Consider the following 14,954-nt stretch of genomic DNA (forward strand, 5'->3'; position numbering starts at 1 on the left):
CTCAGATTTAATGAGGAATTCAAAGGAGAAAAGCTGAAAACAACTTTTTTTTTTTTTAATCCGAGAAACTAATTTGAAACATGCAAAGACAAGCCTCTGGGTCAAGAATATTAATCAAGAATCCATTTATCTTTCACTACTACAATACTACAGTATTTTCATTCTTTCCTCCATCTACTCTATTACCAGGCTCTTTCATCACCACAATGAAAGCTGCATAGGGGTCAATCTGGGAGCTTGGTCGACACACACACAAACACACACACACACACACACACGTTGGATCTCACAACAATGCTAAACAGCAACACAGCTGCTCAACATGCAACCCACACAACAGAATGACTTACGAACCCCGCCAAAGGCTTACATACAGCCTGACAAGCTGTACAGCTCCGAGGGCAAGTACTCAGCTCGGGCACCAGCTCCAGGTGGCAGAGGAGTAGGGCTGCACAATACTTTATATCGTTTTTTTTTTAATCAACATTGCAATATAAACTGCTGCAATCAAAACATTGCCAAAGGCTGCGACATATCGCGAAAGACACTCAGAGACTTTTTGTGTTAGTTGGAAAAAAAAATAAAAAAATCAGTAGAAAACTCCACTTGATGACAAAATGTAACTGTCATTCTTTTTTTAGTGGTGCCTTTTATATTCAATTCAATAAGCAATTTGTTCAATAAAAGAATGTTGGAAATGATCTTCTTTCATTTGTTTTCAATTCAACAAGCAATTCATTGTGTTTTAGCAGAATACTAAATAGCAGCAGAAAGGCAGAACTGAGTACACTTTAATAGCTCTTTATTTATCACAAGTAATATCATCATTATGGCGATAGTCAACGTTATCGCATATTGCATATTTTCCTCATATCATGCCGCCCTACAGTGGAGTGAGAGGTGCTGTAATATTACGATAGTTCACTGTGGAGATATGTAGCTAGAAGGCTCGGGTGTTGTCGAAGAGAGAGGACTGAGCAAGCCTCAACTGACTTGAAAAAACACCAGATCAGACTGGAAGCCTACGGCCCACTGACAAGCAAAACCAATACCCAGCAGGCATTACACTTCAAGATCCCCGACCTGCTAGCAGAGCATCAAAATCTGTGGTTCAGTGAGAGTAGATGGTCTCACTTTTGCTCTGTTGCTGCCATGCCTGCTGCTACACTGCCTACCCGAAAGCTATGCTGCTGTCACTTGTTGCTACCGCTGCTGCTGTTTATAAAGTATTTCAAACCTCCACCTCAGCATCCACCTGTAAACTCCGAGTCTATGTTCCTCTAGGGCTAAGTTATTCTAGTCACTCCCCACTCTCTTTATGGGGAGTGACGAGGACAGAGCCTAGATGCTAAATATCAACCCTGTACATATTCTACATGCACTTATTAAGGGTACTTTATTGTCACATACACATACATGTAGCGAAATTCATTCTCTGCATTTAACCCATTCCTCAAGGGAGCAGTGGGCAGCCAATCACAGCGCTCGGGGACCAACTCCAGATCTGAGCCAGTGACTTGATCAAGGGCACTGACTGGAGAACCTAGTACATGTTTTTGATGGTGGGGGAAACCGGAGCACCCAGAGGAAACCCACGCAAACATGGGGAGAACATGCAAACTCCACACAGAAAGGCCATTCCAGGTGAGTTAGCTGACAGATCTTTTCTCAAAAATGTGTCTAAGACCACGTAAAGCCATCATAAAATTCCCCCAAAACCACTAATCAATGCTTACCGTCATGGTTGGGGTTGCCCAATGTCCACGGTTCATCCGAGTCAAAGTGTGTGTCGCCTCCTATTCCCGGCCCTGGAAAGTAGGCGTGGGCCAGGAAGCCGCCCTCGCCGTCAAAGGGCGAGCTGTCGCCATGGAAACCTGAGGCGAAGATGATGGTGATGTCCACATCTTTCTTGGTCCTCTCCAGCTCGCTGTAGGGCACGGCCTCGAAGCGCAGCGGCGTCACATTTTGCCAAACGTCAAAGGCTCGCCGAATGGCGTCGTGGGTCTCCTCTGCGCCCACTTTGGGTGTCACGTTCTTTATGCTGCAGAGACACGACATACGGGAAGAAGAATTTAGACTGGGAAAACACTACAAGTCTTTGTAAAAACAAATCGCACAAATTAGGGTTAGCGTTAGTTCATGCAGGACACAGAACTCATACGCCCGCTGATAGAATTATCATTCCTATCAGACACACACCAATCAGACACACACCAATCACAGCCATTCTCACATCAACGCGGCCCTTTTAAATGTGACTCCCTCCTCCCCCCGGTCCCTGCTACACTGACGCTGCTTCACTCACTGCTGCTGGCATCGTTTTGCCTCCATCTCCCCAGCCTTCACCTTCCTAGGTCAGAGTCCTAACATGACTCAAAGTTTTAAATGGTTTTCGGTGTCTTTCTTTTGGCTCACTCTTTTTTTTTTTTTTTTTTTTACCCAGGGGGGTTTCTGCATGGTGCTCCCTGTCTCAGCTTAGCATGCAACTTGGCTGGTAAAGGGAGCATTATCAAGAGTGGAGCCATCAGCGCCAAGCATAACGGTATTTTCATTTGTTGCAATAAATGGTTAAATCTATGAGGAGAGTGTTCCTGACTGAACCAGATCATGTTCTCTTATCAATATGCCCCAGTAAGCCTCGAATCGGAATTTCTCCTTCAACTGTCAGGATGAGAAAATGTATTATAAATTGGTCTGATAAGACTCTTGGGTTCTCTGAGCATATGGTAAAACAAACCCACCAAGAGTAGCTTATTCTGCTGGATGTCCACTCAGAGGAAAAATTAAAGATTAGAATCTAATCAGACAAAGTAAATAGCATCCAACACCTGTGATGCATAACACATAGTGAGATAGAAACAATAGTTAGTTTAGTATAACTGTTCGCAACACAAGGGCTGGAAAAAAAAAGAGGATACTACTGCATGTCAATCTACATCATCACACAATGCCCCCCCCAAAAAAAACTAAATCCATCACCATCACTGTTTTGTCGGCATGCTGCCATTTCACTCTAATCGTGTTCGCCAACAGAGAACTAAATGGAGCGAATTGCGAGAGAAAACAGCTGAGTCCTCTCCTGCCGGCTTTGAGTTGCTGCAGGTGTGGAGAGGACAATTTCCTGCCACTGGAATTTATTTTCTAATTAAGGATTATCAACAGCCAACTGCCTGCTGAGAGCCCCAGTCTGGTTTGAGCAATCAGGAAAAACCTCACTCCACTTCATTCTGAAAATATCTCAGTGTCACGCTCTATTAAAATTGGGTCTCTCTCTCTCTCGCTCTCTCTCGGGATAGGTATAGTTCACATCAACCAACTTAGACACTTGTAAACACACTATACTCTGTGTCTTCCTGTGTCTGTAGTGCAGTGTCCGAGTTGGGTGGGAAGTTGGTTGGCTGATGTTCAGTTGATAAGTGCAGTGTGTAAATAAAGTGTGCAGCAAAGCGGCGCTCTGCCAATTTCTTTTTTTCTTTTTCACAAGTCGTCCTGCTCAAGAAGTTTCAAGAATCCCCTTGTCATTGCAATATTTAGGGCCCGAGCGCCGACAGCGGCGAAGGCCCTATTGAAACTAAAGGAATTATTATTATTTTCCCGTCAAATGAATTGCCTTTTTGAGGGGCTTAACATATTCAAAAACTCACCAAATTTGGCAGTCGCATCAAGTCTGGTGAAAATGTACGTATGTTAAGGGTTTCAGGAATAGGCGCACAAAAATGGCTCGCTAGCGCCCCCTAGAAAGTTAAGAAAATTGAGCCCCTGCAGTGCGTTTAACGTAGACTCACGAAACTTGGTACACATATGTAACATGTCAAGATGTACAAAAAACTTTATTAGAGCCATACCCTAAACCCAACAGGAATTCCGCCATTTTGATTTCAAAGTTCAAAATTTTCAATTTTGGCCATTTCCACATGTCGTACTTTAACGAACTCCTCCTAGAGATTTCATCCGATCAACTTCAAACTCAGTCTGTGCCATCTTAAGAAGTTAAAGATGAAAAGTTGTTAAAAGAAAAACTTTTCGTCATAGGGCGTGGCCGTGGCGGGGCGGCCATTTTGTGCGTTTCGCCGCCGAAACAGGAAGTGGGTGTAACTCGAGTGTACGTTGTCCGATTACCTCGAAACTTTTCACGATTCATAAGAGTCCAACCCTGAGGACAAATAACGGCCGATATTTACTTAAAGTCATAGTGCCCCCTAGTAGCAACAGGAAGTAGTCCTAAAAGTCAAGGTGCTATACTTTAACGAACTCCTCCTAGAGATTTCATCCGATGGACTTCAAACTTGGTCTGTACCATCCCAACACCTTAACGAGGAAAATTGATAGTAGAAATAAGAAATTTCTCACGATTGACAAGGGTCCAGGCCTGAGGACACCTACAGGCCAAAATTGACTTTTGGTCATACGCCCCCCGCTGGCCACAGGAAATCTGCCTTATATGACAAACATCATCCGATTTACATGAAACTTAGAATGTGTGGTCTACATGTGATACTGAGCCGCCCCCTATAATATGGCCATGCCCACTTACTCAGGCCACGCCCCTTTTCATAACATTTGAACCATTTAAGGTAGAGTCTTGTGTGAGGTATCATTGAACTCAGCAGAGACTTCATTCTTCATTGGTCATGGTTTGACTCGTCCCCTAAACTTTAGCCACGCCCCCTTTTATAACTAATGACCCGTTTGAAGTAGACCATTGTGTGAGGTATCATTGAACTCAGCAGAAACTTCCTTCTTCATTGGTGATGGTTTGGCCACGCCCCTATATTTAAGCCACACCCCTTTTATAACTAATGATCTGTTTGATGTAGACTCTTGTGTGACATAACATTGAACTCAGCACAGACTTCCTTTTTAATTGGTGATGGTTTGACCCACCACCTATGCTTTAGCCACGCCCCTTTTCACAGCTAATGAACCGTATGACGTAGAGTCTTGTATGAGGTATCGTTGAACTCGGCGGGGAGTTCCCTTTTGATTGGTGACGATTTGCGGCGTATGAGTGCCAAATTTTACACGGTCGCAAGGAGCAGCGTCCGCCGGTAACCCCGACGCGCGCAGAGGCGCGAGGGCCCGTCCATCGCTGCTCGCAGCTTTAATTAACTATGTTATCGCACATCGCAGATTTTCCACATATCGTGCAGGCCTAGTGTACTCCTTGCCACCTTCGCTCTTTTGTTCCCTTTTTCATTTTAGTTCATCCTCTCCGTTTGGCTGCCAGGCTGTCATTTTCCATAATAGGAATAAATATTATCTGAACGTGTTTCGTCACTGACTTTTGCTCATCTTATCATTTTCTGCATGGTGGGTAGACTTCTGCAAGACACATTTTTATATACTGCATATTAATATTGTATGTAAGCTCAGATTAATTATTGAATCAAACTCAGTGAAAAGGGAAGCATAAAGGCTGGTTATAAAATATAAATAGAGTGCACTGAATAACCTGCAATGTTCATTTAAAATGTTCTAATTGCTTAAACCAAACCACAAACTGCTTCTATTTCTCTACTGCTATATCTGCTCTCTCAAGACGGACTTGCTGACAGCTCACTACCACTTTAGCAAAGATGTGTTTGCTTTAATTACGCTCTGTCTCTCATAAGTTTCTCACAAGGCAAAACTTGTACTTTCAGCTAATGATTTTCTGTTTTGACAGACTGACACACACAGACACAGACACACACCTATCATGAACAAATTGATTTTATGTAATTCTAGTCTACAAGTCTACAAAAACAAACATCAGAAATATATTTTTTGAAAAAGGAAGCAGAGCTTTTGGTGGCAGGAATGATGGAGTAAGCTGTTTTGGATCCCAAGTCTCTTATTTAATAGTCTATATCCATGACGTTCAACTTCTGGGATTTCTCCGGTGCAGCCAGAAAATCGTCTTTTCGCTGATGTTCATTTCCTTCCGCTTTCTTTATGTTGGAATTTTAAACTACTTTTTATGAGCACTATGGTTAACTGCTCCTCAAGTCTCTGCAGGGTAAATACAGACAGCTAGCTAGACCAAATGTTGAATCTGAGTTTTCTGTTACACGACTAAAACAACTGAATGTACACAAGTTCCACCAAAACAATTTTCTTCCCAAGGCTATTTTGCAAAGGCAACGAGGCTCCGTTCGGCGCTTAGCACCGTCCAAGATGATTGTGATTGGTTTAATGCCTGGAATGCTGTGTGGACTAGCCAGACCTTCTTCCGCAGCGCCTTGGAGGATGGTCTGGCAAAGCGAGACTACTTATTTAATATTTTCTCGCTCTTCACTTGAGCGTTCTGGTCTGCCTTCGTCTCACAGCTCTTCTTGCTGCCCGAGGAGCAAGGATAGTGGAGGGATCTCTGAGGAGCTATGAGCGAGGATAAACGAAAGCAGCCTTCCCGGAAGCCGTGCACTTGAAAGCCGTTGCTAACTCCGCCCATACAGCCGACAAATTCAAAGGACTTCCCATACCTCTAAAAACACATTTCCTTGTTTCATCGCTCCCATGCTTCCTCGGTGGGACAGACTAAAAGGCTGATTTATGGTTCTACAGAGGCTCCACACAGAACTTTCGCTGTAGCCTACGTAAGTGGCCTGAAGTTTATACCGGGTGTGCTCACTCACCCCGGGTCAGTTCCGGTTTCTACCTGTCAAACTCTCCTTCCCCTACGAACCTGTGTGAAGCACTTTGTGACTCTGTCTGTAAAAGTTGCTCTATCAAATAAAATTATCATCATTATTATTATTATTATTATTATTATTATTATTATTATTATTATTATTATTATTATTATAATACTTCTACGTTAGTGTGTGGTAGAGCGAGTGAGCGATTAACAGTGATTAGCTTCAGAGCGAGTACTGACTCTTGAGGCATAGTGGGAGAAACAAAGTGTCTCCCCTGTGCGCTGCCAAGCGACGTGTGTCAGTATCTCCACGTACCTACGTACGTACCCACGCCGTCTAACACAGAAGTATTAATCAGCCTAAACACTTGTGTTGTCTTTGGGTCAAATTTTACTTGTTTTCAAACTTTCTTTATTGGAAATATGTGCTGCCACTCAAAATAAAATGGTTTGAAAACAGTATCCTGACTAAACATTGACATATACCATAGTCCATCAATATATATTCATCTGATCTTCACTATAGTGAAAATAATTCATAATTTCTGCTTATTTTACTCCCCGAAATGAGGTATAATTGTATTTACAGTAAATGGAGTTTATTGACCATAAATTCAAAAAAATAAGTATAAAACTAGTGGTAATGAATTGGAATGAAGTTGGTTAGAAGGTGCGAAATAGAATTGGGTGATCATCTTTACTTTAATTTTCCTGGGAGGACAACAAGTGCATGGTCGACGGGGAAGTCAACACAAGGGTTAAGATGCAAGGAACGGAAGCAAGTGAAGGAAAGTAAATGCAATTTATGGACCTGGGATGTACCCCTGGAGGGATGAATCCAACTGCTCTTTGTTGTAGTTTGGTCAGCTGAGGATCACCTCACATGATGTATAGAGACCTAAACATTTATCTGCAAATTGCTCATTTGGAGTCGTGTATCTGTCCTCCTGATGAATGGGAATCTCTCTATTCACTCCTCTTTTAGCTCTAGTTTTGGTCTCCACCAACTCTTGAGGGAAAATAACTGTCTCCTAAACTGCTAAATGTTACACTATGTTCACCAACTAGTCACTAACTATGTCTGTCTGCTGTTTGGTGCGGGTCAGGTAGTCAAGCGCTTTCTTACTGAAAGGGCCGTTAAACCAAAACAATGAGCAGAAAGACGCTAAAAGAGCCATGAGCTGAATGCAACAACAATCCTTCTTTATGGGCTTTGTTGTTGATTGTAATCGTATTTGTTGTAAGTGATATAAATTGTGATGAATAATAGCTTGGAAATGTGTGTGTCCTCAACTGTCCTGAAACAAGCGTGAGTAATAAATGCTCCCATCTCAAGAGTTGCCAGTACTCTTGAATAACAGAAGCAATCTCGAAAATGAAGTGTTGTTAGTGCGATGGTTGGCTGTTGACTAAGCTAACAGTCTCCGTCTGATTGGGGCCACTTATGGAGGCAACACAAACCAATACCAGCTGACCCAGAGAGAGTAGCACATTTTCCCTGAGAATAAATGTTGTAGCACCTCAAGGGTTCTTCATGAATACATGTCCTTTTCTTTGGCTCTGTCTGGGGTTACAATGAAAGGCCTTAGCAGTAACTGTGGCCTCTTGAGAAATACAAAGATAGTTTAACTTGATTGGAATACCCATCTCATTGTATGCGGGTCCTACTTAAGAGCAAGAGAGAACACATGCAGGCAGAAGCTGCAAAATGACAAATGAAAGAATCCCAACGACGAGGCCATATAAAATATCAAACTCCATGTTGTGAGGTAATAATGATTCCATGTGCCACAACAGTACCTGCATGCAGGGAGAACTGTAGGGATGCCAAAGCTAATTAGTGCCTCCCAACTGGGCCGCCCCAGTTGGGAGGCATTGCCATGCATTTGTTATACTTTCCAAATGCCAGAGTTGGTTTTTTGACGACTATTTCTGGACCGTTCAGCTTACAGTTTGAAGGATGAAGAAGGTTTTCAGGGAAGAAAGAGTGACTTTAATCAAAGACCTCAAGCTGGATTCAAACAGCACTGCAGTTTGACAGTTGCACCTTATCCAACCTAGCCATCAGGAGAAATATGACAGATTCAATTATGAAAATGTGACACATATGGAAGCATTGTGTTTCCTCTTACTTCAACTTTAACTTAAAGGTCACAGAAAAAAGTGGAACGATGCAGTCATTATATTTCATATGGTGGGCTGAAAATGTAAGAATTATTGGTCTTTTTGTTAAAACGCAAATTATTACTGAAAAAGAAGAAAACAAATAATTAAAAGTAGTTCCACCTTATTTATTGTGGTCGCATCTATTGGACACCACAACAAATTACTTTTATAAGCAGTTAGCTAAACAAGTGCTAACGTAGAAGCCCTAACTCCGTGCAACTGTGCAAGTTGATGCAGAGCGACTCAAGGTGGTGTTTGCATTTAGAAACCTGTCTGTCTATTGTCTGACTGTTTCTTGCTCTGTTTGTTGAAGCAATGTCACCATTCACACATCTCAGCTACTTCTCTAGGTTAGTGCAACATTATTTTGATTAAGGATGTCCTGATCCCGATCATAGTATCGGATCGGATTTAGGCATTTTTTAACCGTTCAGGGATCAGCATTTACCCAGTTTACCTTACTCTGATCATGTAGCCTACATTAGCTTGAACCGGTCGCCTCCTTTAATCTCCGCCTGGATGCCGGCACTTTCAAACCAACATGGTGCGTGGCCACTCCACCAGTGTCTGTCCATATAGTGTCTCGTAGCTTGCCAGCCCTTGGCAACAAGTAAAAAAGTTTGTCTTTCTTAGTCACCCATTTTTTACAGAAGCGGTTTACTCCAATTCTCCATCCTTCTTCCGTGATTCCACCAGAGGCCCGTTCCAGAAAGCAGGTTTAGTAAAAACTCTGAATTTGTTAACCCTAAGATGAGGGAAACTCTGGGTTTTCCGTTTCAGAAAGAGAGGTAACTTAACCTCAGAGTCAGTTACTACAGTAACTGAGCCTGTGAACCTAACCTGGTCGGGAGCAGGTTTTCCCTCTCAGAAACCTCTGAGAGGGAGGAGTCTGAGAGAAACCGAGAAAAAAACCTTGAGTACAGAAACTCATTTCCTCATTCATTCAGTCTGTATCAGGCACATTTTAATGCAGTTTGTTATCAGCATGAATAAAAAACGTATTGTTTATGTTTGATGATTATAAAACTTTTTTTCTCAAACGGGTCATGTCCTTTTGTTGACGATCCCGTTGATGAAAAAGCTGTATTAATTCACAGAGAGTTCACGTCGGGAGATGATATTGAGTCCCGACTATAGATGTATTTTTATTTCCACATAACCGATTTGAGAGGTATTTTAAATCACAGTCCATTAGATATGTAGATACCTTATCTGTCCTCATATCACTAACATCCACCATCGTGGACAGGCTTTAAAATCCCAGAAGATTCTGTGTGTCGCATTACGTTTTTTTGCAAACGGCAGTTTTCTTTATAACAGTATAGCGGATCACACTGTAATAGTAAAGCCACTGTATGCAGAGCCGTCAGAAAAGTGAGAGTGTGACTCACTCTGAAACGTTTTTTAAACGTTTTTGTAGTGTTCCCTGGACACAAACCAGTGAGAGCCATTAAAAAGAAATATATGATTATACATTATAGTTCTGTTAATGATCATGGTGCTGCAGCCTCAGAATGGGATTAGTATAGTTTACTTTTTTGCCCGCAGGATTGCACCTAAATGAAATTATAGGTGTAATACAATTCCAGTTTTCACCAGTAATATTATAAGTTAACTGTGACTAAATATATACTGTTAATGCGTATGCATTGACTCCAGCAGCAATTTTCCCCCACACCAATTCTCCCTCTTTTGCAGCAGCAGCCGCTGTCTTGCTTTTTTAACGAAATGCATGTTCAAACTCGCTGTTTGTGCGCATGAGTATTTCCGCCGACCCGTTTGTTTGTGGTTGTTACCATGGTGAATCGTAGAATCATGGCTCCATTCATGCTGCCTTTTTATAGTGGTTGCGCACGCTCGTAACCCTGAGTGAACCTACTCCGAGTTGATTGAACCAACTCAAATCAGCTGTTCTGGAACCGAAAACTCTGAGTTTCCCATCTCAGGGTAAATCAACTCCGACATCAGGGTTAGACTTAGAGTTTGTTAAACCTTCTTCCTGGAACGGACCCCTGGAAACCACACTTACAGGCTGTTATTCCCTGGAGCCGACAACGGTAAACAACACAAGAAGAATGAATTTTTTGGTAGGGGGTTTGCTGGGATCCTAAAGAGAACTGTTTTGGTGTTGAGAGAAAAGACTCACTCGCTGCACTAAGTTAAATGCATTAAGCTTAAGACAAAGAAAAAAAAAACGGTGTGCAGCTCCATTATCTGAGCAAATACAAGTATCGCATCGGGACTCGGTATCAGCAGATATTTAATATTTAAAAAATCGGATTGGGGGTCAAAAAAGCTGATCGGAACATCCCTAATTTTGATACTAATATCTCAAAATGGTAAAGATTAATATGGAAATGCGACACATAGAATCGTTAAGGGTTACCAGTTTTCAGACAATATAAAATGTGCTACATTCTCTAACTAACTCCAGTGCACCAATTTAAGGAGCAGCTGCAGGCACATCTGACTACTGACTGGGGGCCAGGCACACATCTATGTAACACACACACACACACACACACACACACACACACACACACACACATACACATACACATACACACATACACACACACACAAATCTGGATAGTTCTGCCATCGGTGATATCCAGTCCTTCTTACTTCAGCTGTAGGTCGCTAGATTATATTCAGCATGTAATACTGCTTATACATTTATCCTCAGGGCAGAGCAAAAATAAAAAAACAAGCCCACTTCTTAAGGATTATCCCATGAAACATGGAACTGGGGGCAAGCGACGGTATAGTATGTAGAAATATAACCGAATCTGGGCTAGTGACCTCACCAAATCAACAGGGGAATGTTATATAACACGTCCTATACATTATTATTACTCATGTAGCTAAATGCCAGAAAATGTGCTTGTGAATTATGAAATTGGGGATGAGATCTCTGGTGCATGTATGGCTCTTGCATGTACACTCTTTTCCCATTTGTGCTACATGTTTAGAGGATAAAGTTGGTTCTTCTACTGTCTGAGCTTTGAAGAACATGGTCTGTGCTGTTTTAGTTTGGCTTAAAGCAATGTTGGAACTTTAGTTTAATCTTTGGTTGTGTAGCTTTCTGTCCATGATTTAAGTCAACATATAGTTTCCATTAGTTTCTCCTTTGCTCCACGAGAGGGAATGGGGAAATGTTGAAGCACAAAAGGTTTACAGACAGGAATCTATACCGTTTTTTTAAAGGCAGATGCAGAGGATAAAAACGAGCCAGAACTGCATGGACACAATGATAGCAGCCACTTTCTTTTTCTGTCTCTCTCAAAACGACTATGTATCTTAATGAAAAGGTCAATGACACTGGTTAAGTCCTGAAACCCTGTTTGTGTGCTAATGCCTGTGTTTGTGTGTGTGTGACGATGTTAGTTATTTCTTTGAGGTTGTGGGCAAAGACTGGGTTAATCTTGTTGACCGGATGTATCACAACGTGACAAAAGTCCTGTTGATGGGTAGTCTCTGTGTGTGTGTGTGTGTGTGTGTGTGTGTGTGTGTGTGTGTGTGTGTGTGTGTGTGTGTGTGTGCTGGCATTGTCTGTGCATGTCTGGGTGGATTTGGTGATTGGAGGGAAATTGGATTTCTATAAAATGCTGTACTGAGACCGCCTCTATACTAAGCTAACAAACTTGACCAGCATAATCTTTATGTGTTTAAAACCACCCACCTGTATGTGATATGTTTATGTTGCCACTTCTGTCCTGTAAGGGCGTACCGCCGTTTCCTGACACTGAATCTGGATGCACCTCCTATCTGGTCAGGCACGCCACATCTGGGCTTCCTCATCCACCTACAGGAAAAATGAGAGGACACCAATCTACTCTGAAGATACATTGATCGTTATGCTATGGGTGAATAGTTTTCATAAAGTGATGTACAGTGACGACATGATGACTAGAAACCAATTCTCATCCAACGTAGCTCTTTACATTTATGAACAGGGGCAGACTTTACTGAGGAGTGTGCCATGATTCAAATCAAGCCCCCTGTGCATCTGTATATAGAAGCAATTCTAAAAGGACAAAGTGCTGGCAGGCGACGGATGAGATTCATACAAAAACACATACATGATAATGCATGAATGCACGTCATTTAATTCAAAATCTGAACACAGAACACATGCAATTTCTCGTTATTTCCAAACCGTACAAGAACACATATTCACTCAGGAGTGACACACAAAGATGCCTCACCTTATCGTGTTATCGCTACATCAAGAAAGAGAAGCAGAGGAGGAGAGAGAAACACAGTTAGCTTATCACATTTCACTTCGTTTCAGCCCACTGGTTGAACAGCTGTTTGTCTGCATTCACGCCGCTCGCCACCACATTGCCACGTTACAGTTCAGTGGCCAATTTGAGCTCATTGCTATTTGCAGCACGGCTGGCATTTCAGTGTTGGGGGGGACAAATGTCAGTGAACACTGGTTTTAGTGATTTGCAGGTAAAAGGATGTCTGGTTAAGGCCCCGGGGTTAAAACTATAATCTGAGCTCCAGTTGGTTTTAAAACAAATATATAACTGTAACTACATATACTGTATATTATCTAATGGGTTTTATTTCTAATATCACATTGATTCTTAATGCAAAGTATATTTTGAGAATACATTTTACAGTGTGCAAGCCTCAGGTGGGTTTACCCTCCATTACATCCATGTGTGCACAACAGGCGACATCAGAAAGACTCTTTGTGTCGTTGTAGTTACAAAAAAGTGAGTTCTTCCTCTAAATACTAAACGTTCTCCTTGTCTGCTGCTTGTCTGCGTTCAGGTTTGACGGACTGTACGAGGACTGTCCCCGTTCTTCCATCTCTTCCACTGAGTATTAATACTTTGGCATTTTGCAGCCTTTGATCCGACAACAGAGGGGTACTCTCTGTAAAAGGCCCCTTTGATCATAATGAAAATGCCCCACTTAATCCATGTTAGGGTAATTTGGTGTCTGTCAAAACAACTCTGGTTGCCTTCAGAATGCAAAACAGGGGATGAATGAGCCATTTCCCCCCATTTTGAAGACGTCTACACTATTTTGTGAGTCTTAACACTCTTTTACCGGTCCTTGTTAGAGTTCTGCATGATTCCTGGCTGTCTTGAAGAAACCCATCGTGAACAAAGCTCAGAACTCAAAAGTCCCATATTGTGGCATCTTTACAAAGGTATTAAAAGTGGGACTCACCCTATAGTGCTGCTGTCCAGAGACCCTGTAACATTGAGGCCATAGCGGCGCTGCATGGCAGCGATAGCGGACTGCATGACTCGAGCAGAACGCAGCACCGACATTCTGGGGTCTGCAGGAGGAAGGTAGCCATACCTCTGGAGCCATGCCTGTGGACAAGAACATGCAGAGAGAGAGAGAGAGAGAGAGAGAGAGAGAGAGAGAGAGAGAGAGAGAGAGAGAGAGAGAGAGAGAGGGGGAAGGTGAGACATTATTACTTTACATTAGGGCTGGGCAATGTATCCATATCGATATATGAGGCTGCATATCAACTTCAATTTTGGATATTGCAATATGACACACAAGTGTTTTCCTGGTCTTAATAGGCTGGATTACAGTACAGTGATGTCATTTTCTGAATTTACCAGACTGTTGTAACTGTTCTATTATTTGCCTTTACCCACTTAGTCATTATATCCACATTACTGATGATTCTTTATCAAAAATATCATTTGTGAAAGCACCTACAATATCGCTGAAATATCAGTATTGAGGTATTTGGTCAAACATATGTTGATATTTGATTTTCTCCATATCGCCCAGCTCTACTTTACATACAGTAAAGGGTTTCCAGGTGAGAGGGTAATAGTTAATGAGTTAGTGAGTCAAGTCTATTAAAACCATTTTAATGGTCTATAAGATACAACTTGGATGGAACAACATGACAGCTACAGATACAAAAGTAAGAAAAAGATCAGCAAATAACCAATCTAAAAGGCAGTCCCCCAAGACGTTTTGGTAGGGGAAAAGGGGAATGAGAAGATAGGGTTAAATCGAGTTTATAGCGCAGAATGTAATCTGTTATCATGTCATTTGACTTGTCAGGAAAAAGGCTTTGGTGTAATAGAGCTTTCGGTGTCGCTGTAAAATCCCGCCAGAGGGAATCCCAGCTCAGATCTTTGGACCAGGGAGAAGATGGGGGATCGGCTGGGCTTTCCCACAA

The 14,954-nt window shown here is 42.1% G+C and overlaps 1 protein-coding gene across 1 annotated transcript in view; it reads right to left on the minus strand.

Annotated features, from left to right (window-relative positions):
* The window catches only part of mmp16a (matrix metallopeptidase 16a (membrane-inserted)), an 88,223-nt gene that overhangs the window by 53,922 nt on the left and 19,347 nt on the right, over positions 1-14,954 (minus strand). The window contains exons 2-4 of the mRNA XM_028569781.1: positions 13,973-14,121; positions 12,465-12,587; positions 1,737-2,041 (exon numbers count right to left, since the gene is read on the minus strand). Coding sequence (XP_028425582.1) covers positions 1,737-2,041; positions 12,465-12,587; positions 13,973-14,121 — 577 coding nt within the window. The remainder of the gene's footprint in view (positions 1-1,736; positions 2,042-12,464; positions 12,588-13,972; positions 14,122-14,954) is intronic.

Source organism: Perca flavescens, chromosome 22 (assembly GCF_004354835.1).
Source record: "Perca flavescens isolate YP-PL-M2 chromosome 22, PFLA_1.0, whole genome shotgun sequence".
Lineage (NCBI taxonomy): Eukaryota > Metazoa > Chordata > Actinopteri > Perciformes > Percidae > Perca > Perca flavescens.